Genomic DNA, 27,024 nt, shown 5'->3' with positions numbered 1-27,024 from the left:
ACTTCTCGTCTCTAGGCCTGGCTGTCTATCCACTGAGATGCCCAGCTGCCTCCTAACCATTGGGCTTTTGACACCAACCTAAGAGACTCAGTCACAAGGAATAAAAACAAATTGAATTACAAGGACAGAGAGATGATCCCTGTTATACTAGTTAGGGAGAATGGGGGGAAAGTGTTAAAAAAAAAATAATACTGCTGGGAAGCAACTTTCTAGGCTCATACTGGCATTTTATTGTAGAAGTTATAAATTACAAAATGTCAGATGAGACAAAAGCTAAGATGTATCTGCCCTATTCTTTTATAGTCTGTGCAAAAGACCTTCAGAAGAGGAAAAACATCATTTCCATTTTTAAAGTTTCTTTCATCCAGAAGGTCATATTATCTTCTTATTGGGGGAATCATATAGTCCCCTTACACCATATAGGGCAAAGTGGCCAAGGTTATTCCATAGGTTCAAATCCAAAAGAGATACTATAGTCCTTAGAAGTCTGGCTATATTCCAAGATGCTTAAGACATGTGTCAATTCTCCTTGGCAAAGGTATTTTTTCAAGGTACATCAAGAGATTTTAACTTGTTATTTTACTCACATTATGATTATAAATTACTAATTCTCATACACAATTTTTCAATTCATAATCATGATCATTCCTTACAATTTGTCACTAAAATACTTATCTAGTAGGATATAATGAAGTGGATATATTACTATACAGAGGCATGAAACAATGCATGTAAACTGAAGTTGCTTAATTATATTATCATAATTCCCCCTTAAGCCTGCCTTTGGACCCAGTCCAAAGAATGGGTCAATACAATCTAAACACATAGAAGATAGTCTTTTATGAGAAGTAATTCCAGAGGGGTTACTCCCCTGCTGAGAGGCAAAGATGATAAAGGAAATTAGTGAGCAGTTTACATACATGGGAGCTTTATCAAAGCACCAAACGACGATGTGATAAATCTAGAGAAAATGGGCACTAGAAAAATGTCAGTGGTGGACCAAAGGTTTTCAAGGTCAAAGGTGATGTTAAACTTGGCCACTGTTTGTCTGGGTCCTCTGCTGGAATGCTGATTGTTGAACCCAGATGAGACTTTATTTTCTTTCCATAATTTTTAAAGTCCTTATTGAATCTCATCACTATATAATGGACCTGACAGCAGTTCTTAGGGGGCCATGTGCTTGTCCTTCATTGCCCCTTAAAAAAGTTTTTCCTTTTGGTAGTGAGGAAACAAGAAAATTCTTAAAATTCAGTTGAGTTAATTACAAAATAGAAAGGAGATACTCATATACTTCACAGCAAATAAGGCTTCTTGATATCTAACTGTTCTCATCAAAACTCTAGAACTTTTTTTTTGTTGCTTCCCAAGTCATATACATTTTCCTTTTCTGTGACCCAAGCAAAGGTTAATACATTTGTAGGCAGTTTGATTTTTAAAAAAAATTTCCTTAGCATTGCCCCTAAATCCCTTTCTACAAGTAATTATGACTTTATCTTCTAGTTGTTTAACTGTAAAATTGCTGTACTGTATGTTGGGAGATGGGAAGATGCTTTTACTTGCTTTAAAACAGATTAACAAAAGAATTCCACTTTAAAAAATAGTGTCTTTTGGAGACTATAATCTTCTGAAGGTGTAACTCTTTCTCACTTTCATTTGAAGTCAACAAAAGATTAAATATGTGTTTTCAGTTTCCTCACACTAATTTATTATAGGAAACATTTAATTTTTATGTAATTTTTAGTTGCTTGTTGAGCTCAAAACAAACCTTTCCCTTTCTGTACTGATAATAGGACTTGCTTGGTTTCCTTTAGAAAGGATATGAATTTAGGTTTACGGCATTAATCACATCTCTGATCAGTAAGCTACTTATTCTAGTAAGCAGAGATTCAATTTAGGAAGTTACTTTCAAAGTTAAAAAAATTGGTCAAGACATTTTATTTTACCTGAATGAAATCAATAAGTAAGGGCAGATAGACATTTCCTAGTAATAGGACCCTGGGCAAGTCAGTTAACCCCCATTGCCTAACCCTTACCACTCCTCTACCTTGGAACCAATAGAATATTGATTCTAAGATAGAATGCCAACCTCCTTACCCCATATCCCAACTGAATACTCAGAATAATTTTTCATTTGTTAACTCTTTAAAGGTTGTAGTTCACATTAGGTTGATATAGATTTTTTTGCTATTCATCAACTTGCCATAACTTATTTAAACCTTTAAATATGACTTGAGTTTTTATCCTCCAGATTTTCCCATTTGCATAACATGAAAAACCATGTCACCATTGTAACATTTAAATTCAATCTCATCATGTAATAGGATCAATACATACTTCCCTTACAATTTTATTTGTTGATAGGGATAGAGTAGAGTTAAATTAAAAGAGGAGTACTTTCAATAGTCTGCAGGCTTATAGCAATATCTTTAACCCTGTGATGTCTGATGGAAGGAGAATTCATCTCTTTAGGCAATTTACCAATCCTGAATTATGATTTCCATATCCAGATCTTGAAAGTATTCCAAGCTTCAAATTCTAAATATTCAGAGCACAATTCAGAAGTAAGATCTGTCACTTTCAAAAACAATCTAAATCTACCAATTTAGGATTATTAACCTTTAATACACACACTCATTATGTTGAAACAAGCATAATTTTGAAATTTCCAGTAGAGAAATCAAACTATTTCTCTCTGCCATAGTCTTGGTTTCCAATTATTTTAATATCTGTATTTTGTTTCTTCCCCCTTTCAATGTGGCCAGTATTGATAGGAGAAAAGATGAAAAAAAACCCCACATAAATTACAGAGAAACAGATATAAAGACAAAGCAATTTTTACAATTAGAACTCTAAAGCCATACCTATAGACTGGTCAGGAAGGAAGCTCTGAATTTATCTCTGCCTAAATCATTAGCCCTTTAAATTATAGATACACACACACAGACACACTCATACACGCACAATGAATAAATCTAGGAACCTTTGTCACAAGGTATACAGAACAAAAAGAAATAACTTTATTCTCACTGATTCCTCAACCTTAAACGGTCACAAGTTGACCCTTCAAATCTTACATATTTAAGAAAAGATGGAACTTGCAACAAGATTACAGATTCAAGTGGCTTCTTAAAAACCACAAAAAACAAACATACAAAAGAAGGGCCAAAAGGAGGAAAAGTTTTCCTAAAAGCTGTTTTTACTTATGGCTCAGAGGGGTGAGATGTTTGATGAGAGGTGTTATGTAGGAACTACTAGGTATTACAGAGGGAAGTTCAGGCTTTGGAGGCCTCCTAAGGTGGACAATAGAACTCCTGATGGCAGGAGGGAGGGAATAAAATTGCAGGGCACTGTGTTGAGCTGTCAGCATCAATGGTGATTTCCTATACATATCCCCCACCCCTGCCAACCTCCACACCCCATATCCCAACTGAATACTCAGAATAGTCTTTCATTTGATCCTCAATAGCTCAGGTCAGTGGGCTAGGGAAAAGAAAGGAAGATGATTAATTCTTTCTTCTCTTCTTAAGAGTCTTTCTACTATGTTCTTCTTCAAGCTAGGCAGAGCTCAGTAGACAGATCTAATTCTTGAAGGCCATCAGAACATAGAATCATAGATATCTGGAAGGGATATTAGGAGTCATTCCATCTAATTCTCTCCTTTTACATATAAAGAAGAAACTGAGGCAGAGAGAAATGATTTGCTCAGGATCTCCACAACTATAAGTGCCTGAGGTGGGATTTGAATCTCTCTATCCACTATGCCATTCTGCCTCAAGATTTTCCTCTGCTCTTTCTTAATGAGCCTGTTGCAGACATTCTGAACTCAAGATAAAAATGAAATGCTTCGCTCTCATGTGGAAAGGATGACTTTATTGCTTCTTGGGTCCTCATAATCTCATCTGTTCACCCACAATCATGGAGCTTAAGGAAACTTGGTTGTTTTCTTTTTAACCCTTATCTTCTGTCTTAGAATTGATGCTAAGTATGGATTCTAAAGCAGAAGAGTGGTAAGGGCTCAGCAACTGGGGTTAAGTGATTTACCTAAGGTTACCCAGATAGGAAATGTCTGAGGCTAGTTTTGAATCCTGGTCCTCCTCACTCCACTCTGGCAGTTTATAATCTGTGCTATCTAGCTGTCCAAATTCACTGTTCTTGCTTGAAGTGTTTCCATTCTGTATATGTTTATTCTGTACATGTTGATTCCTCATTAGAATAAAAATTCCTTGAGGAAAAAAAACAAACTCCTGGGCAGTTCTTCCAAAGGGGACCACTGGAGCCCAGAGTACCAAAATATCAGTCCTATATGGGTGCTAAATTATAAAAAACAAATAAATACTTTTGGAGAGCAATTTTCTGAGCTTAAACTGACATTTAAGTGTAGGAGCTCTAAATTATAAAATGTCAGGTTTTCTCTAGCTCAGACAAAAACCCAAGATTTGTACTGCCCAAGCAATTTATAATGATCTTCTGATTATTCACATAGATTTACAATTCTTCAGAAGCCAAAACTCACAGATGATTATCCAAACTAATTTTGTGATATTATTGACAATCTCCATGGAGAATTTACCTGTGGTACTTTTTGTTCAGACCATAGTGATCATAAGTGTGTTAGCTTGATCTTGGGTCCACAATCTCCTCCTTGACCCAAGAAATGGCCTATCTCAACCCTATAGATGAATGAAAAAGCATTTATTTTTTAGTTCAGTAATGTTTTCCCCCAATTATGTGTAAGTACCATTTTTAATATTCATTTTCTAACATTTTGAGTTCCTCTCCTTCACTCTCTTAGTATCTCTCTAACATAGTAATCAATTTGATTTAGGTTATACATGTGATATCATAGAAAATATTTCCATGATTGTCATGTTGTGGGAGAAGACACATGTCACAAAAACCCAACAACCCCCCCCCCAAAGTATGAAGAAAACAAAATGAAGAATGGTTATGTTTCAATCTGCATTCAAACTCCATCAGTTCTTTCTCTGGAAGTGGAAAGCATTTTTCACGATGAGCCTTTGGAGTTGTCTTGGAACTTTATAAGTTATTCATACCTGTTCACTGCATAATATTGCTATACTTTTGTACAATGTTCTTCTAGTTCTCTTTACTTCTCTTTGCATCAGTTTGTGTTCCAGGTTTTTCTGAAATCATTCTATTTGCTGTATTCCATCATAATCATCTACCACAGCTTATTCTGCCATTCTCCAGTTGATAGAACCCCTTAATTTAAAATTCTTTGTTACCACAAAAAGAGTTGATATATTTGTATAAATAGGTCCTTTGCTTCCTTTTTTTATCTCTCTAGAATACAGATCTAATAGTGGTATTGTTGAAACAAAGGGTAAAGCTTTTTAAGCATGTTTCTAACTTGCTCTCTAGAATGGTTGGATCAGTTTATAAGTCCACCATAAGTATTCCAATTTTCCTACATTTATCATTTTTCTTTTCTTTCATGAGTCAGTTTGAAAGATAGGAGATGAAAGAGATGTTTATATTTGCAATTCTCTAATCAATAATGATTTGTACCATTTTTCATGTGACAATAGGTAGCTTTGATTTTTTTAAATCTGCGAACTTATTGTTTCTATCCTGTGGCCATTTGTCAATTGGGGGAAAAGCATTCACTGAAGAAATCAACTTCCTAAAAACTAGACTAGAAAAGGGAGGTATAAAAATACATTGAAGAAAAACAACTTCCTAAGGAAGATAATGGATTAAATGGAAATAGAGGTAACCCTCCTCCGCCAAAAAAACCCTGAAAAATATGCCTCTTTAAAGAGTAGAACTGGTCAGATGAAAAAGACAATGCACAAACTCAAAGAAGAAAATAACTCCCTGAAAATTAGAATTGCACAAATAGAAGCTAATGAATCCATAAGACACCAGGAAGCAGTAAAACAAAATCAGAAAAATGGAAAATAAGAGAAAATCTAAAATACTTCATTGGGAAAATGACTGACACAAAAAATAGACCCAGAAGAGATAATCTAAGAATCATCAGAATACCTGAAAGCCACAAAAAGAAAAAGAGTCTGGACACCATATTATAAAATATCATTAGGGAATACTGCCCTGATATGCTTAAAGAAGAAAGAAAAATAGAAATTGAGAGACTCCAATAATCATCTCCTGAAAAAAGATCCCAAAATAAAATATCTGAGGATTATTTTAGTCAAATTCCAGAATTTCTAGACCAAGGAAAAAGTACTACAAGCATCCAGAAGGAAATAATTAGAGTATTATGGAACCACAGACAGGATTACACAAGACCTAGCAGCTTCTACATTTAAGAACCAGAAAGTATGATATATGATTTTCCAAAAGGCAAAGAATCTAAGATATATACCTAATAAAACAGCTTAATCCATTGTAGAGGGTATGGAAAGAATATATAATAAAATAAGGAATTTCAAACTTTTCTGAGCAAAAAAATCAAAGTTGAAAAGAAAATTCAATGAGCAAATTCAACACTCAAGAGAAACATAAAAAAGTAAAGTGAAAATTCAAGGATTTTGATAAAGTTGAATTGAGTATAGTCATACCTAGGAAGGTGATAATTGGATAAATTTAGATATCTGTGATACTTGAGAAAGGTAAGATACTTAAATTATGCAAGATACCTAAAGTAACTAAGATGCTTAAGAACTTTATCCCTATTAAAGCAATTAAAAGGAGTATAACTAGAAAGAAGGAATGGGGGACACAACTAGGTGGCTCAGTGAATTGAGAGCTAGGTCTAATGAAGTCCTGGGTTCAAATCTTGCCTCATATACTTCCTAGCTGTGTGACCTTGGGCAAGTCACTTAACTTCCATTGCCAAGCCCTGACCACTCTTCTATCTTGGAACCAATACACCAAATTGATTCTAAGATAGAAGACAAGGGTTTTTTAAAAAGAAAAAAGGAAGGCAAATAACATGATTTGACATGCAGAAAAAACTAAACTAAAAATGGGAAGGGCTATAGGAAAGAGGATCATCTAGGGAGAAGAGAAAAGGAGAGATTGGTAGAGTAACACTTCTCATTAAGAGGTTCATAGAAGCATATACAGTAAAGGAGAAGCTGGGGTGTGGGGTGGCTATCCTTGAACCTTCCTCTTATTGAAACTAGTCCTGGGTGGGAATAACACCCATACTCAGTCAGCTATAGAAAACCTACCTTTCTATGTAGGGAAGTAGAATTGGGGAAGGTGGTTAACAAAAATATATGAATAGGGGAAGATTAAAATGAGAGAGGGAGGGAGGAAGGGAGGAGAGGGAGTGATATCAACAATTTTATTTTAAAAATGACAATAAGGAAACAACATGTCAAAATTAATGGGATGCAGCCAAAATAGTACTTAAAGGAAAATTTATATATCTAAATCCTTCCATCAATAAAATAATGAAAGAGTAGATTAGGCATATAACTAAAAAAGAAACCTAGGGGAAAAACCCATAAAAAACCATGGCTAAACACCAAATTAGAAATCCTAAAAAATCAAGGGAGAGATTTATAAAACTGAAAGTATGAAAACCATTGAATTAATAAATAAGACAAGGAGTTGTTTTTTTGAAAAATAAAATAGAGAAACCATTGTTTAATTTGATTTTTAAAAAAGAAAATAAAATTATCACATAAAAAAATGAAAAAGATGAAATCATAAGCAATGAAGAATAAATTAAAGCAATTATTGGAAGTTATTTTGCCCAACTATATGCCAATAAATCTGACATGCTAAGTGAAATAAATGAATACTTACAAAAATATGAACTAGCCAGATTAGTAAAAGAGGAAATAAAATACTTAAATAATCCCATTGCAGAAAAAGAGAATGAACAAACCATCAAAAAACTCTCTAAGAAAAAGGCCCCAGGCCAGAAGGATTCACAAGTGAATTCTACCAAACATTCAAAGAAGTGTAAGGGTTAAATTAAGGAGTTCGAAAAGTGAAGAGAGCAATTTAAAAGAAACTTTGTTTAATTTAAGAAAGATGTACAGAAAGATAGAAAAGAGGAAAAAGAGATTATTAAATTTATACCCTATAAATATACCTAAAATGCTTAACAACCACCTAAATTTTCCTAAACCTCTCTGTCTTCTCAGGATAGCCTGGCACACCAGGTCTAATCTATTCTACTCTATCTATAAATTATTCACTAACTCCCTAACTCCTTAAAAATAATAGCTACCATTCACTCCCAACTGCCAGCAGATCCTTGCTTCAGAGACAGACCTCCTGCTCTCTAGAGATCTCAGAGGTAAAAGACCTCCAACTATCAGCTGTTGCTTCTTTTTTCTCCTCAATGACCAACTGTCTCCCCTAACTTCCTGTCAGAGGGCCTGCTATTTCTTCTCTGTCCTGGTCTCCCTGGTAAAGGAATCTTCAGCTCTGGCTCACTGAACCTGTCAGTTCTGATCTACTTAGAAATCCTGCTCTCTAGATTCTTAAGGAGACAGAGGGAAAGATTAAGAAAATCCCTTTAACAGAAGAACTAACTCTAATACTACATAAACTATTTGGAAAAATAGAATAAGAGGGAATCCTTTCAAAACATTTTTTATGACAGAAATATGGTATTGATACTTAAACCAGGAGAGCTAAAGCAAGTTCCCATTTTTAGATTTTAGTGGTTCTTTGCTTAACAGTACTTCTAGACTGAAAACCTGGGATCAAATCTTGGACATGATTTGTTGAGTAACCTCTCACCTCTCTGAGCCTCAGCTTCCTCATCTGTAAAATGAGGAGAATGTGATGAAAATATTTTGCAAACTTTGTAAGTTTTATAGAGATCATAAATTTAAGAGCTGGAAGGGTCTTGAGAAGCTACCATTTAATCCAGACCTTTAATTTTATAGATATAGAAACTGCCAAAGAAGTATGATAACTTTTACACAGATAAGTAAGTGGGTAGAATCTAGATTTAAACTCAGTTTGCTTAACTCACTATCCAGTGTTTTAGCTATTGAAGTTGTCCTTTCTCCTAGATGGAGAAACTCCCTCATTGCTTCTGGTACAAGAGTGATGGAACTCTGCTTTTCTGACAGCTATAACAAGGTAGAATGGGGAGAAAGGATCTTCTGTTTATTTTATAATAAAAATAACACTAGCTAGTTATAATTCAAATCATCATGAAACTTAATTTTCCTTATTATCTTTCTTGGCAGACTTTTCCCTTAGAACTGCAATCCAGTTCTGAGTTAGAAGTAGAAAAGATTTCTGAGATAGAATCTAACTGAGATGCAGGGAAGTGAAGTGATTTGCCCAAGATGAGAAAGATGATCAGTCTCAGTGGAAGGATTTGAATTATGGTCTCCAGTCTCCAGATGTTGGGTTCTTTCATTTGTGCCAACACTGCTTTCCCTTTCCTTTTATTCTTGTCCTCTACTTACCACCTAGTAGGAGAGATTGCAAGTTATAGTGATCTAAAGCAAAAGGACCAATCACAGAAGGGAGTTACTATCTACTGACCTGGACATTTTACAGATGATGGTAGATATGTTTCTTGAGTAAGTGAGGAAGATAAAAGTGTGAAAAATTTTAGTAGAGGAGCACACTTCAGAGGAATCAGGATTTCTTAAAGGGTAGATCTCAGTGCCAAAAATACTCAGTATTAACTTACTGTTCTGACACTTAGATTATGCCAGAGAGTCCTGTCCAGATCATTTAGCATTCCACCTCCTAATTGAGGCAGTTTGCAAGTCTCTAAATCAATGATTTATCACTTATTAAAGATCCACCTATTAAGTGCCATAGGTCCTGGTGGTACAAAGTGTTATATACCAAGAAAAGAATGGAGACCCATCAGAGGAGGAACCATTACTGAGGAAAAAATTGACTATCCATTATCTACTTAAAGAGCCAAAGAATTTATTTAATTTGCCTTAATTAAACCAAAGATTGGGATTGGGTCAGCACAGAATTACATCTTTACTAGAATATTCCACTATCTAAGTAACTTGACTATATGTGGAATGGGATCTCAGAGTCTGTACCCCAAAGCCACTCTGATGAGCAGACAGGAAACTAAATAAGATGCTTGCAGAGAAATTGCAGCCTTTATTAGGGAAGGGAAGAAGATGGGGACCTCTGCTCTGAGTGGTCGACTCAACAGCAATGTTCAAGGATATACAAGTAAACTCAGAATTTATAGGAAATTAAAACAATGCTTCTCTTTTAGTTGCCCACCACCTGTGTATGACACAATGGCAGTGTATTTTATATTTTTCTTTATCTAGTCCTACCTTTCCAAAGTTTCCTGGTGTTCTTGAACTCATGGGAGCATTCCCTCAAGTTTGCAATTTCTAAGCTGAGTCAGAGTTTAGACATGGCCAAGGTCTTTTGTTCTGAAATGTTTGATATAGGAAGTCAAGGTTATATAGGTCTCATGAGAATTTTCCATCACCATTACTTAGTTTCTCACCTCTTTTAACCTTTCTAATACTGACTGTCAGAGTTATTTAGATTCCATAATAAGAAAAAAGGGGAAAATCTGGGGTTTGGCCACATTAGAAAAGAATGAGTTAAAGGTGTATGTCTCTCTCTATATAAAGCTGCTTGAGGAGGGGGATTTTTCTACTCTTCAAAAGGAGAGATAGGTATCTCTCTCCTGAAGGGCACCTAACTTTCACTCATTTTTAATAGGAAGTTGCCATTCTAAAATTACAAATACTAACTAGTATATGCTGGAAGATAATACATGTTTTTAACCCACACAACTATAGTAACTTCTACCACTAACATCAAAACACTTCCTCCTCTCCCCTCCCAGCCATACTTACTAGCTCCATCTTTGAACTTTTAAGCTCTTCCTGAAAGGAAGACAATCTGTTTTCAAGCACTGTTGCAAGGTTTGAGATTCCCTCATCCCTATATCCTTTGCATTCATTCTTTTGCTGTTAGACAGAAACCCCAAGCATCCTAGGCTACTCTGAGGCTGGCTCAGCAACTCCTAGATATCTGAGAATTTATTTTAGTTTACCTGTTGGGGCCAGGCAGAAGTAGGATATATTTAGTAACTGAAAGTTCCAAAACAGTTGGAATCTGCAGAAGTCTGTTGGATTGGGTGAATGAGTGTCTGTATGTCTGCCTGGAAAAGAGTGTCAACTGGTTTGGTATCAACACCCTTCACTTACCTTTTGTTTTGAAGATGCCAGGTATGCTTATCAGCTATTTACTTGTTTATCAATTGCTTATCACAATCAATTGATAAGTTTGAGTAGAGTTTAATTTGGAAAAAGTTTGGAGACCCATCAGAGGAGGAGCCATGACTAAAGAGAAAGTTGACATTTGCTAAACTGGTGACTAAGATAGATGGTCTAGATAATTGAATGAGACAACTAAAATTTAGAAGCCATGAAGAATCAATTAAAGAAATTCAGGATGACAATGACTAAGATCAAGATTAGTGATTTAATTATGAAGTTTGTATGGGAGAGTGGAAGAAAGACATATGGTTGGGAAAGTAAAGTGGAAGTTTAAAAATTATTTCATGATGTCATATGCTGAGAAGAATACATATGCATATATATACATATGTATGTATATATATATATATATGAGTTTGAGAACTAATTTTTTTTGCTTATGTTATTGTTGTGAATCTTCACTTCCTGGGTTCCATATTGGTGTAAAATCCAGCCAAGGTGCATTTTTAGGTAATTATTCATCCATTTAACTTGGATTGTCAGTTTTACTACATAATTGGACTAAATAACTACCAGTAATTGCCTCAGTTTCATTTTTATTTGTAGGGCATTTGTTCTGTTCATTTTTGATAGTAGTAATCTGTTTTTCTTCTTTTTTAAGTCAAATTAACAAATGTTTTATTTATTTATTATTATTTGATCAAAACTAGCTCCTATTTTTTATATTAGGTAAATTTTTTTAAAATTTGAATTTTATTTGTCTCTCCTTTGATTTTCAGAATTTCCATTTTTTGTGTTTAATTTGGGATTCAAATTTCTTTATTTTGTCTAATTTTTTTCATCTGCATGCCTAATTCACTGACTTCTTTTTCTCTTTTATTGATGTACACATTCAGAGATGTAAAATTTCCCTTAAGTATTGTTTTGACTGTATCTGACAAATTTTGGAAGGTTGTCACATCGTTATCATTCTCTTTATTGAAATTATTAATTGTTTCTCTGATTTGTTCTTTGTTTCATCCATTCTTTAGGATTAGATGAATTAGTTTTCAATTAGTTTTTAATTTATGTTTCCATGGCTCTTTATTAAATGTAATTTTTATTGCATTATGGTATGAAAAGGATGCATTTAATAGTCCTGCTTTTCTGCATTTGTTTGGGAAGTTTCTCTGCCTGAAAATAATGCCATCTTTTTTTTTGTGAAAGTGCCATGTACACCTGTGAAAAAGTATACTTCTTTCTATTTCCTTTCAGTTTTCTTGAGAATTCTTTCATATATGTCTTCTCTAGGATTCAATTCATCTCCTGTACTTGTCATTTATTTTATGATTAGATTTATTTAGCTCTGAGAGGTGAAGGTTGAGGTTCTCTTTTAGTATAATTTTACTCTCTATTTCCTCCTGTAATTCATTTAACTTTTCCATTTCTGAATGCCATGTCATTTGGTACATATATGTTTAGACTTGATATTACTTCATTGTCTGTGGTTCTTTTTAGCAAAATATAGTTTTCCTGCTCAGTCCTTTTAATTAAGTCTATTTTTGCTTTTCCTTTGTCTGAGATCATGGTTGCCACCCCACCTTTTTTTTTTTTAACTTCAGCTGAATAATGATTCTGCTTCAGACATTTATCTTAGCTGTGTGTGTCTCTCTGTTTCAAGTGTTTCTTGTAAAAAGAAATGTATTGTTTTGGCTCTGATTCCTAATCCATTATGCTGTCCATTTTTCTTTTATGAGTGAGTTCATCTCTTTCACATTCACAGTTCTGATGGCTAACTATGCATTTCCCTCCATCCTATTTTCTTCTTATTATCCTTCTCTCTTTTTTATTCTGCCTCTTTTTTAAAACCTGTTTTATTTTTGATGACTGCCTTCTCTGATCTGTCTTCCCTTTTATTACCTTCTCCAACTTCTCCATTGGGTATGATATATTTGTTTTACTAATTGAGTATATATATAAATAAATATATATGTGTATATATGTATATATATACACATATATATTTAAAAGCAATTTAAATATGACTGAGGTTCAACTGTTACTTGACCACCTCCCCAACCACTGTCAAAGTACTTATTTTGTGGGCCTCTTTTATATAAGATAATTTCCTTTCTCCCAGTAAATCCCTCTTTCTTCTCTATCCATTTTTCAAATAGCATCCCAACAAAATTAACTTACTCCTACACACTCTATGTAGAATCCTTCTAATAATAACGTTCTTAGCAGGTATATGTATCATCTTCCCATATAGAAAATTATATAGTTTAAGCTGAATGGTTTCTTTCTAACTGCTTGCACTATTTTCTCCTTGATCTGGGAACTTTGGCATTTAGCTATAATATTCTTAGGAGTTTCCATTTTGGTAAATTTTCAGGTGATTATNGTATATATGTATATATATATATACACATATATATTTAAAAGCAATTTAAATATGACTGAGGTTCAACTGTTACTTGACCACCTCCCCAACCACTGTCAAAGTACTTATTTTGTGGGCCTCTTTTATATAAGATAATTTCCTTTCTCCCAGTAAATCCCTCTTTCTTCTCTATCCATTTTTCAAATAGCATCCCAACAAAATTAACTTACTCCTACACACTCTATGTAGAATCCTTCTAATAATAACGTTCTTAGCAGGTATATGTATCATCTTCCCATATAGAAAATTATATAGTTTAAGCTGAATGGTTTCTTTCTAACTGCTTGCACTATTTTCTCCTTGATCTGGGAACTTTGGCATTTAGCTATAATATTCTTAGGAGTTTCCATTTTGGTAAATTTTCAGGTGATTATCAGTGCATTCTTTTTGCTTGTACTTTTTGCACCTTATTTAAAACTTTTTATCAGTTACATGTTAAAACAATTTTTAATATGAATTTTAAAAAATTTTCAGTTCTAAATTGATTCTCTCCCTCTCTCTCTCCCCCCCCTTCTTTCCTTGGGAAGGCAAGCAATTTGATATAGATTATATATGTGCAGTCGTCCAAAACATATTTCCATATTAGTGGTCATGTTTTAAAAGAAAACAGGCTAAAAAATCCAAGATAAATTAAGAAAGCAAAATTATACTTTATCTATATTCAGACTTCATCAGTTATTTCTCCATATGTGGAAAGCATTTTTCATCATAAGGCCTTCAGAACTGTCTTGAATATTTTTATTGCTGAGAATAGCTAAGTTATTTACAGTTGGTCATTGTGCAGTATAGTTATTGCTGTGTACTATGTTCTCCTGGTTCTGTTCATTTCACTTTGCATCGATTCACATAAGTCTTTCCAAGATTTGTCACTTCTTATTACACAATGATATTTCATGACAATCATATAACACAACTTGAATGCCAGTTGATGGACTTTGCTTCAATTTCATGTTCTTTGTCACCACAAAAAGAGCCTGTATAAATATATATTTTATACAAACAGATCCTTTTCCATTAAAAAAATCTCTTTAGGATATAGACCTATTAGTGGTATTGCTAGATCAAGGGGTTCCTTTGATATTTTTTTCCTTTTCTTTGAAATACAGACCTAATAGTACTATAGACCTAGTAGTGTTTCTGGTCTAAGGTGTTTTTTCCTTCCATTTTTTAAATGTCTCTTTTACCAAGCTATTAGTTGTTCTATCATAATTTTCTTCCTTTGCTTTCATTTCTTTATATGATTATTCCTCTACTGCTCATTTGATTTTGAAAGTTATTTTTTAATGCTTCCAGGAATTCTTGTTGGGTTTGTGTAGAATTCATATATTTTTTCCTCTGAGGCTTGAGAGCTCCTGAATCTACTGCTCCTACTGTTACCACCATTTAGTCCACCACCATATTATCCACATGGCCAGCCTCCTTCTGCTGTCAAAGACCTTTCTTTCTCATTTCCTATGTTGTCAGTGGATTTGTCTTATTCTGACTTTTGTTGCTGTGCCACTCCAGAATTCAATTTGAGGTGTTATTTTAAAGTTGTTTGGAGGGGAATATTGGGAGAACTCAGCTCAGGTCTTCTATATTCAACCATCTTGGTGATGCCCCTAGAAGTCCTGTCTGATATGCATTTTTTAAGTTTTATATTTCATTATTTACAAATAGTGATTTCATGGCCTGAAATGGTTTGAGGCTCGGGTTTGACATTTGCTATCTGGCTGACCTTGGAAAAGCTATTTAATCTCTCTGAGACTCAGTTTATTCTTTAAAATCAGGATATTTCACATTTAGAATGTTAGTATAGTGTACTTATACTCCTTATCTTACTAGGTTATTGTGAAGAATGATTTTTCTCTAGTTCCTAGCCTGTGGTTATGGTTGTTTTCCTGGCATCACTGAAGATATTAAGAACGTTCTTAGCTAAGATCTTGTGAATATTTATTTCTTATTATTATACTTTATTTCATTGTGGATTGTTTTGGGGCCCCTTGAATTCCATTTTTGCCTCAGTCTAGGGCTCTGACTTAATACTCATCAGTTTTCCACTTTCTCCTTTTTCATTCTATCTGTGGATTCCTTGTTTTCCTTGGACAATGTCCACTTGGAGCCAATGGATTCTCCCTACCTCCTTTATCCAAACCCCACGTAATTCTATTCCTAAAGACATTAGGTTGGGAAAAACTTGGCATTACAGCAGACCATGTTAAAAAGTAGTCTTTTTTTTCTTCAAACCCTTACTTTCTGTCTTAGAACCAGTACAAAGTATTGGTTCTAAGATAGAAGAGTGGTAAGAGTTAGGAAATTGGGGTTAAGTGACTTGCCCCAAATCATATAGCAAGAAAGAGTCTGAGGCCATATTAAAAGCCACCTAGTCACTTAGCTGATTTCGAAAGTAGTAGTAAGACTGCTAGGAATCAATAGTATGCTGTCTTCTTGACTTATTTTGAAACTGAGGTAATCTCTTCTATTTTTGGTTCAAATCTGATTTCATAGATATCCCAAATTTTTGGTATACAAATTTCTTCCATTGATACAGAATGGCAAATCACTTATAACTTATAGTTTCAGAGAGTTACTTGGGGTAGTAAGATGAAAACATTTTTTTTTCATATTTATACAGTTAATACATGAGCAAGCATTTGAATCAAGACCTTAGTGACTACAAGGCAAGCCTTCTTTGTACTACATTACCCAGATTCTTTTTTCTACCCTCTTTTAAATTTTATTATTTATTTTAAATATTAATTAAAAAACCCTATTTTCTGTCTTTGAATCAATACTAATTACTACTGATCAACAAGTCCATAAGGACACTCTAGGACCACAATGAGGTAAAAGCAGCCAGGAAAAATATATTTGTAGATCTGCCTCAGACCCTTGGCATGGACCTGTCGACCTTCCAGGTCTAACAAATTGTGTCTTAAGAACACCTGGATTTCTTAATTGGCTCAGAACATCCTGACTAGTTATCACAGACCTTGGGCTCTATCTCAGGGACACGAATGACTTTCTACATATGTTATATCTTGGTACCTCTGTACTCCCAAGAAATTCCTATGTCAATGATAAGCAGACCAAAGAGCACTTTGAAGATTAGTATTTGATGAATGTATGTTCTCATTAATATAGGACACCTGTGTATTTTATTTGGCCTGTATATTTTAATTGGCACATAAGTATGTATGCTTCTGACATCTTACCTCCTTCTAGATATATCATATTCCTTTGATCTTCTAAGTTCTAAGGCAGAAGAATAGTAAAGGTTAGGCTATGTAGTAAAGGTAAAGGGGCTGTGTGACTTGCCACAGCTAGGAGGTGCCTGAGGTCAAATTTGAACCCAGGCCCTCTTGTCTCTAGGTCTGTCTCTTTATCCACTAACCCACTCCCCTACCTCATATTTTCAATTTTATTTTAAAATTTTGTATTCCAAATTCTCTCACTTCCTCACATTTCTTCCCCTACCCACTGAGAAGAGAAACAGTATGAAAACAATTATACCTGTGAAACCATGCAAAACATTTCCATATTAATCATATTTTTAAAAAAGCAAGAAGAATAAAGTGAGAAAACAGTACTTTAATTTGCACTCAAAATTTATCAGTTCTGTCTCTGGAGGTGGATTATGTTTTTTTCTTATTAGTCCTTTGAAGTTATCTTGATAGTTTTAATCATCAGATAGCCAAGTCTTTCACAGCTGATCATCATTATAATATTGCTATAAGTAATGCCCTCCTACTGCTTATTTCACTTTGCATCACTATGTATAGATCTTACCATTTTTTTCCCCAAAACCATCTCCCCTCTTTTCTTTTAGCACAGTAATACTTCATTCCAAAATTTGCCATAACTTCTTCAGCCAAATTGTTAATTTCCCAATCAATGTGTATCCCCTCAATTTTCCTTTTTTCACCTTTAATCTTTTTGGAATACAAACTTAGTAGTGATGTTGTTGGGTTAAAGGATATGCATTCTTTTATAGCCCTTTGGACATAGTTCCAAAATGTATATATTCTTCCCTCTTTGAATCTATCCCAATGTGAACATATTTCTTTTTTTAAAAGACATTTTATTTGACAAATTACATATAATAACAATTTTCCAAAGAATTTTTCTTAGGTTATGAGATTCAGATCGTCTCCCTCCCTTTTCCCAGAGATGATAAACAATTTGATCTGGGTCACACATTTATTATCATGCAAAACCTATCTCCATATTGTTCATTGTTGTAAGAGAAGAGTCATAAAAAATAAAAGTAAAAACCTAAATGAAATAAAGTGAATAAAATAGTATCCTTTCATCTGTAGTGTGAGTAAATTTCAAGAATTTCCTCTCCTATTTCCCCTCTATTATAAAATCTCTTCCATGTGTGTGCTTCATTAATATGAGAAACCTTGCCCCATTCTATGTCAGCCCTTCCCCCTTTTCCCAGTGTATCATTCTTTCTTACCCTTTGTTTCTTTTTTATTTTATTTTATTTTTTTTTGGTAAGCATTTCAACATGGTCTCTGCCTATGGAAACTCTTTTAACTGCCATAATAATGATAAAGTCCATCTTTCCATCTAAGAATATAAATCATTCAACCTTATTAAATCCTTCATTATTTTTCTTTAATTTTATCTTTTTATGCTTCTCTTGAGTCTTGTGTTTTAATATAAAACTTTCTATTCAATTCCTGTCTTTTTTATCAGTAGTAGTTGGAAACCCTTTATTTCATTAAATATTCATTTTCTCTTGAAGGATTACAGGTAGTTTTGTTATGTGTTATGTAGGTAATGCTTGACTGTAATCCTAGCACTTTTGCCTTTCAGAAAATATCCTAAGCTCTCCACTCCTTTAGGGTGAAAGCTACTAAATCTTGAGCGATCTTTTCTCTGGTTGAATGATATATGAGTTATTTCTTTCCGGTTGCTTGAAGTATTTACTCTTTGACAAGGGAATTCTGCAATTTGGCTATCATATTCCTGGGTGTTTTCATTTCAGGATCTCTTTCATGAGGTGAATGGTGGATTCTTTCAATTTCTCTTGTGCTGTTTGGATTTGAAATATTAGAATGGGTATTCTTGATCATTTCTTGAAATTTGATGTTTAGGCTCTATTTTTAATCATGTCTTTCAGGTAGTCCAATAATTCTTAAATTATTTCTCCTTTATTTTCCAGGTCAGTTTATTTTCAAAGAACTGTTCCACATGTTCTATTTTTTTTTTTTGTTCCTTTGACTTTCTCTTACTATTTCTTGCTTTCCCATGGAATCATTAGCTTTCCCTTTCCCAATTCTAATTTTTAGGAAATTATTTTCCTTAGTGAGATTTTGTATCTTTTTTTCCTACTTGGCCAATTCTGCTTATTAAAGAGTTCTTCAGTGAATTTTTGTGCCTCTTAATATTAGACTTCATTAATAGAAGTAAAGATCATGCAAAGTGACTGTTCTTTATTATATTCTTTATTACTAAGAGCATAATACTAAGCATATTTGAAATAGTATGTTCAGTCTTGGGTGCTACCTACATTTCAGGTAAAAGACTTGGATTTTGATAGAATACAATAAGAATGTATCTAGGAAAGGACAAGCAGGGCGGTTGAATTGTAGTGAAGGAACTAGGAAAGCTTAGATGAAAAGGAAAGACTACCTTCAAATATATGAAGGATCATCATGAGGAAGAGGGATTAATTGATTTTTTTTTGGTAAAAATTACATAGAAGAAGATATTGGCTCCAGAATAAGGAGGAAATATCTGATTATATCCAGGAAATAACTAAAAGCAAAACGAACTCTCATTAGAGCAAGTATACAACTAAACCCTTAATGACTGGCAATGTGGGACAAGGGATTCACGGAAAAAATTAGATGGGAAGACTAGCTGATGTGAGCTTCCTTGCAACAATGAATATATTATGATTCATTCAGCAAACATTTTTGGAAGTTTAATTATAGGATTTGGGATATGCAAAAATGGATAATAATCCAGGCTTTGCATGAGATAGATTTGTTTTCAGTTTTACTAGTCATCAGTGTTTCTGGTTCTAGTCATCTGTGCCTCCTTGGCTCAGTTTTGAGAGATAAAAGTTGTCTTAAGCCAGTTCTGGGTCAATTTGTTGTCAGCCTCATTGCTGGGCACTGTCTTAAAAATGGCTTTCATGATCATAATCATTAACATTAAACAATTCATTACATGCGTCTATGCTTGTTAATATGTGTTAGGGAGGCTACAAAAGTAAATGAGAGTGTTAGGAGTCTTGTCCTGTGGAAGGCTTAGTAGGAAGAGGAAAGAAAATAGGTATGTGCATAGCATAGGAATATAAGATGAGAAAATAACACAAAGCCCAAAAGATGGATTCTTCATTCCAGCAGGAAATTTGAGGCAAGACAATTTTTGGATTTCAGTGGGAGGTGTATCTTCACTTCTCCCCTCTATGTATAATATAAAGCATATACTAGGTGACTCAGTGGATAGAATGCAGAGTCGGAGTCATAAATACCTGCATTTGAATCAGTCTCAGACACTTCCTAGTTTAATTATCCTAGGCAAGTCACCTAAGATCTCTCAGCCTCAATTCCCTCAGCTATAAAACGGGGATAATTACTGCCCTCAGAAGGTTAATGTGAAGAACAAACGAGATGAAATATGTGAAATGTTTTGTCAAAGTTAAAGCACTCTGTACAGGTTAACTATGAGCATTATTCCTTTTTTCTTTTCATCCATAGCATTTTCCATCTCTCTGCATAGTTTTTCATATTTGGGCATATGCTACATCCCCATTAGATTACAACCTGTGAGGGCAAGGAGCGTATCTCAATTATTTTTATATTCTCCCAGTTCCTGGAATAGTGGCTTATAAAAAAGGGATTTTTTGAGTAAAGGAATGAATGAACGATCATCTCAAATGGTTGCTGGAGGGGAAAAGCAACAGGACTTTTGCTAAGCAAGTGTTTCTTGGGGACAGTAGTGGAAGGCAGAAAAGTGGAAAGAGGGAGGACTATTGGTTGAAAGTGGCAATTCGACTTGGAGTCTAAGAGTCAGTGAGACGAGGCGGACGCTCTGAATTTCCATGGGATGGGAACTGATAGGTCATGGAACCAAAGATCCCCTTAATAATATTTGGGAGCTGAATGAGTCTTTGCAAAATAAAACAGTCCTTTTTATCATGAAGCCCAATATCCAGAGGTAATCCATAATGCCCTTCTGAGAGCCCTTGGATGCTTTGGATGGTCATTCTCTCAGGACTTCTTTGCCTAGAGGTGGTTGTTACAATAGTCTACATCACTTAGCAAGCCAACAGTTCAGCTGAGAAACCTTGAATTGCTTATGGCTCCCTCTCTCTCCCCTCCAGACCACAGTGTTTTTGGTGCCAAACCTTCTCCATGAATGTGTGTATTTTTTAAGGGGGTCAGATTTTGGGGACTACTTCAAGTAAACAGCATATTCTTAAAATGTAGCTTCTAATGCAGCACAAAAGCTGACAACCCCAGTTTGTCTTCTCTTGGCTAGAAAAAGATGAGAGATTTTTGAACAAAATGCCAGATCATCTATGTATGTGTGTGTACACCACACACATATGCATGCAATAAATGAGACAGAATTTTAAAAAAATGGTTAGCACAAAGTATGGCATATAGTATGCTATATTTATATTTAATTTTTAAAATTTAATATTTAATAAATGCATATTTAAGAAATGCTTCTCTTCTCATTGGTTTGTTTTTGATGTTCCCATTTAAAATAAAAAATACATAACAATATAATATGTAACCTAATAATTATATGATATATATAATTTCTTATAAATATGTAATAAATTATAATTTGTAGGCTTCTCCAAGAGAAACAAATTCTCACATTAGTTATGTTAAAAAAAACCTATGTCTTGGGGTGGGGGTAGGGGCATTGAAAGCTAGGCCTAGAAATGGGAGGTCTCAGGTTCAATTCTGGCCTCAGACACTTCCTAGCTGTGTGACCCTGGGCAAGTCACTTAACTCCTTGGCCCTTACAGCTCTTCTGCCTTAGAACCAATACTGGTTTTAAGATGTGATGTAAGTTGTTTTTTTTTTAATCTATCTTTTGGGGACAGGTAGGTGGCTCAGTGGATAGAAAGCCAGACCTGGAGATAGGATGTCCTGGGTTCAACTCTAGCCTCAGACACTTCCTAGCTGTGTGACCCTGGGCAAGTCATTCAACTCCCATTGCCTAGCCCTTTCTACTCTTCAGCCTTAGAACCAGTACATAGAATTAATTCTAAGACGGAAGATAGGGGTTTAAAAATATTCTTTTTTCTCCTCCTTCCCACTCTTCCTCAAGAAAGCTGTACATATGTTATCATTTAGTATGTATCATTTAGTATCATTTAGTATGTATTTCCTTGTTCATCAAGTTTTGAAATAAGACACATGTTGCTTACACTAGAGAAACATTCATTGAAGAAATAAAATGAAGTGGTATGTTTCAACGTCTCCTCCAATATTTGACATTTTGCCCTTTTATGACTTTATCTAGTCTGATAGGTGTCCGATATACTATCTATCTATCTATCTATCTATCTATCTATCTATCTATCTATCTATCTATCTATCTTTTCTTTCTTTCTTTCTTTCTTTCTTTCTTTCTTTCTTTCTTTCTTTCTTTCTTTCTTTCTTTCTTTCTTTCTTTCTTTCTTTCTTTCTCTCTTTCTCTCTTTCTCTCTTTCTCTCTTCCTTTCTTCCTTTCTTCCTTTCTAGTCCCACAGTTCTTTCTCTGGACCTTTCTTATAAGTTCCTCCAAATTGTCCTGGGTCATTGCATTGCTGCTAGTAGAGAAATCCATTATATCCAATTGTGCCACAGTGTATTAGTCTCTGTGTACAATGTACTCCTGGTTCTGCTCCTTTCACTCTGCATCAGTTCCTGAAGGTCATTCCAGTTCACATGAATTTCCTCCAGTTCATTATTCCTTTGAGCACAATATATTCCATCACCACCAGATACCATAATTTGTTCAGCCATTCCCCAATCAATGGACACCCCCTCATTTTCCAATTTTTTGTCATCACAAAGAGCGCAGCTAAAAATATTTTTGTACAAGTCTTTTTCCTTATTATCTCTTTGGGGTACAAACACAGCAATGGTATGGCTGGATCAAAGAGCAGGCATTCTTTTAAAGCCCTTTGCACATAATTCCAAATTGCCCTCCAGAATGGTTGGACCAATTCACAACTCCACCAGCAGGGTATTAGTGTCACAATTTTGCCACATCCCCTCCAACATTCACCACTTTCCTTTGCTGTCATATTGGCCAGGCTGCCAGGGATTAGGTAAGTTTTTTACATGGACAATGGTTAGTAATAATTTATAATCTTAGTACCATGACTTAGTTTACTTCACTGAGGCTGACAGAATTTTCTATAGGCTGATAAATCAATATGTCAGTGTGTAACCATCTAACTGAGTTTCTCAGGGATTGCATATACCAGTGTTTTTTTTTTTGAAGAACATTCAGTTTCTGCAGGGTGGGATGGAAAGGAGGGTTTTGGGTGCCTAATTATCCAATTTGCTAGGTGTGAGATGGTACCTCAGAGTTGTTTTGATTTGTGTTTCTTTAATTATAAGAGATTTAGAACACTTTTTCATGTGCTTATTATTAAGTTGGGGTTTGTCACTGTGCTGAAGGGAACACTGTTCTAAGCTTTAGGTTCTTTGTGCATTTACCTTCAGAGCTGGCACTGGGGATCTATCTTCTTTAAATTCTTCCAAGGTGGAATGATGTTAAGGATAGATGTGTTTACTGCTATCCCTACCTGTTCTCTGGTCTGTGAGTAACTCTAACCACTCTTTTCCCCCTTGGAACTATTACCAGACTCTCCTGTTCCCTTGTGGCTGCAAGTACTGATATATGCTGGTAGTCCTCCTCACACTGTGACTGTGCCCCAAGACTGAGACTTGGTTTTCCATGTGGAAAATACAAGAGTCTTGCACACAGAGATAGCAAAGGGACTCCTATAATCTCCTTCCAAGTAGTTGTCTCCCTGCCCATACCATCTATGGTTGAGAATTCCAGAAGCCTTCTTTAATATTCTTGACCTTTTGTTTTTTCCAAATCAATGTTGATTTTTTTTGTAGTTGGAAAAAATTTTTATTAAAATTAAATTTAAATAAAATTTAAAATTAAATAAAATTTAAAAAAAATTTAATTGGGCTGGCATTGAATACGTAAATTGGTTTAGGTAGAATTGTCATTTTAATTATATTGGGTTTGCCTTCCCATGAACAATGAATATTTCTCCAATTTTAAATCTGACTTCATTTGTATAAAAAGTGTTTTATAATTATGTTCATATAGTCTCTGGATTTGCTTTGGAAGGTATTTTATTCTATCTATGGCTAATTTAATTGGGTTATCTCTTAGTATGCCATTGCAAGATATTGTTAGTGATATATTTTATATCCTGTCAGTTTGCTAAAATTAATGATAAAATCAATTAATTTTTAGTTGAATTTGTAGTGTTCTCTCTCTCTCATATATGTAAATATATATGCATATATATATATACAATTATCTTTATCATATCATCTTCAAAAAGAAATAATGTTTTTACCTCTTTGTATATTCTGATACTTCAATTTCTTTTTTCTTCTCATTACTATTACTGGCATTTCTATTTTAACATTAAATAAAATTGGTGATAATGGGCATACTTGTTTTACTCTTTATCTTATGGGAAAGACATGCAATTTATCCTAATTACTAATACTGTTTGCTAATTATTTAAAATGTATCCTTCTTATTAATTTAAGGGAAAATCAATTTATATCTATAATTGTAAGTGTTTTTATTGAAATGAGTGTTATATTTCATAAAAAATACTTTTCGTATCTATTGTTTTCCCAGAGACTGACTTCACAGAGAAAATTATTCCTGTTTTACAAGTCATCCTAAAAGTGATTCTCCTCCTGGTATTTCTCTTTTTTTTTATCTGCTCCTTGGACATTCTCAGCAGTGCCTTCCAGCTTGTTGGAGGTATGAAAAACAATTTCAGGAAGGGCCAAAGGTTTGTGGGTCACTTTTCTTCTGCTTTCAAATCTATTTTGGTTTAGCCCATAGTTATTCAACAAGCAATCTCAGCCTAATTAATATTCCTCCTTTTAAACTATATTCTCAGGGGTCTCACTTTTTCATCCACTCAAGAGATATTTTGATTTAGATGGTTCTTAATTCATAGTTTACATCCTTTTCTCCTCTCCCTCCCCAACCTAGCACCCAAGCCACCTTACTTCAAATTTAGTCTCTAGAAGTGAGACAGTTTAGGGATTATATTTCATTTCTCTTTTCTTCTCTCTGTCTTTCTTCATATCTCTCTCTCTCTCTCTCTCTCTCTCTCTCTCTCTCTCTCTCTCTTTCTCTCTCTCTCTGTCTCTCTCCCTCTTGATATAGATATGTTTCCAAAAGATTAAGGTTTTGTGGTGAGAATCTGTATTTTGATCCCTCTATTGAAGTCTGAAACATAATCTCTCATTTCACAGATTGAAATCTGGGAAAGGTGTAAGTGTGTATGTTTCATCTTGTGTTGGCAGCAGGAGTGGGTTTCTATGAGAAAAAGAAAACCTTGGATTTAGGCTAAAAAAGTGAAAATGAGGGTTGGAGCCAAGATGACAGCTTAGAAACAGCAAAAAAGTCAATTCCTCTGTGAATGCCCTTCCATGCCAATCAAAACAGAGTTTCAAGGGGGACAAAAATCCAAATCCAACAATAAGACAATAAGTAGGACCATCCTATTGAACTCAACTTAAAAAGTACAAAGAGAAAATTGAATTCTTGGGTTCAAGGAAAAGAAGGAAGATTCTAATGTCCCTCTCCCACCTATTGAACTCAGACGTACGGTGAGACTCAGGCTGAAGGTGGGATCTCAGGGTGAAGGCTGTAACTGTGACAGCGTAGCTTGGTACCACCATGCAAAGCTCAGGGTTCTGACTAGAGCTGGCAGGGAGGTGGCTGGTGAGAGGAGCAGAGGGGAGGCCTGGCTGGGTGTTGTCTTTAGCCTCAACACCTTTACCTCTGGTCTCTCCTGGCAGTTGGGTAGGATTTGGCCTTAGGACACATCTGCTCTGACATCAGCTCAATTGGCTTAATCCAGAATACCAGCAGAACAGAGAAGAAGCCTCTAGTGGGCAGAAGTGCTCAAATTTATAGAACCAGCAGAACCAGATAAGCAAGTGCACAGCCTACAAGGAGAGAGAAAAATGAAAAAATATAAGTAAACAACAGAAGGGAAAAAAAGAAATTGTGATTGAAAGTTTCTATTCAGAAAAAGAACAAAGAATTGATGGAAGAAAGGAGGACCAAGAAACATTAAGCAAAACCTCAAAATTCTCAGTGAACTGATTTCAGACTCTGGAAGAGCTAAAAAAGAATTCAAAAAGCAAAAAAGACAGGTTGAAGAAAACTAGAAAAAGGACTTAAAAAGCAAAATAGGTCATCTGGAAACAGATGCACATGAACCAAAACAAGAAAATTGTGTCTTGAAAGCCAGAATTGATAAGCTTGAAAATGAGGCAAAAAATTTTAAAAGACAGAGAATGATTAAAAAGAAAAATAGATCAAAAGGAAAAGAAGGATAAAAAGTTATGGATAAAATTCAGTCTTTAAAAATTAGAATTAAACAATTAGAAGCTGAGGACTTCACAAGGCATCAAGAATATATAAAACTAAATAAAAAGAACGAAAAAATAGAAGAATATCTGAAACACCTTATAGTGTTTGGAAAATAGTTTCCAGTAACCTGGAAAATAGATCCAGAAGAGACAATTTAAAAATTATTGGACTACCTTAAGGCCATGACCAAAAAAAAATCCATGATGTCATACTATTGGAAATTATCCAAAAGAACTGCCCTGATATCCTTGAATAAGAGGGTAAAATAGAAACAGAAAGAATCCACAGATCACTTCCAGCATTAAATCCGCAAATGATAGCTCTCGGGAATGTTATAATCAAGTTCAAGACCTCCCAGATCAATGAGAAAATATGTCAAGCAGCTTGAAAGAAACAATTCAGATATAATGGAGCCCCAATCAGGATCACACATAACCTGGCAGCCACCACATTTTGGACCAGAAGACTTGGAATATGATATTCTGGAAGGTAAGGGAACTGGGTCTACAACCAAGAATCTACTATGCTCTTTCAGGAGAAAGTATGTAATATAATATAATAAATATAATAAATATAATATAATAAATATAATATAATATAATATAATTAATATAACATAACATAACATAATATAATATAATAAAGACTTCCAAGCATTCCTGAAGAAAAGACCAGACTTGAATAGAAAATTTGAGGGCTAGGGGCAGCTGGGTAGCTCAGTGGAGTGAGAGTCAGGCCTAGAGACAGGAGGTCCTAGGTTCAAATCCAGCCTTAGCCACTTCCCAGCTGTGTGACCCTGGGCAAGTTACTTGACCCCCATTGCCCACCCTTACCAATCTTCCACCTATGAGACAATACACC

General features: G+C 34.6%; 1 protein-coding gene across 1 annotated transcript in view; it reads left to right on the top strand.

Moving 5' to 3' along the window:
- The first annotated feature begins 23,273 nt into the window (after positions 1-23,273).
- Positions 23,274-27,024, top strand: part of LOC123252444 (sodium-dependent phosphate transport protein 2B-like) — a 35,544-nt gene continuing 31,793 nt past the window's right edge. The window contains exons 1-2 of the mRNA XM_044681754.1: positions 23,274-23,291; positions 24,405-24,531. Coding sequence (XP_044537689.1) covers positions 23,274-23,291; positions 24,405-24,531 — 145 coding nt within the window. The remainder of the gene's footprint in view (positions 23,292-24,404; positions 24,532-27,024) is intronic.

This window comes from Gracilinanus agilis, chromosome 6 (genome assembly GCF_016433145.1).
Source record: "Gracilinanus agilis isolate LMUSP501 chromosome 6, AgileGrace, whole genome shotgun sequence".
NCBI classification, from domain to species: domain Eukaryota; kingdom Metazoa; phylum Chordata; class Mammalia; order Didelphimorphia; family Didelphidae; genus Gracilinanus; species Gracilinanus agilis.
This window is presented reverse-complemented; position numbering and strand designations above follow the sequence as displayed.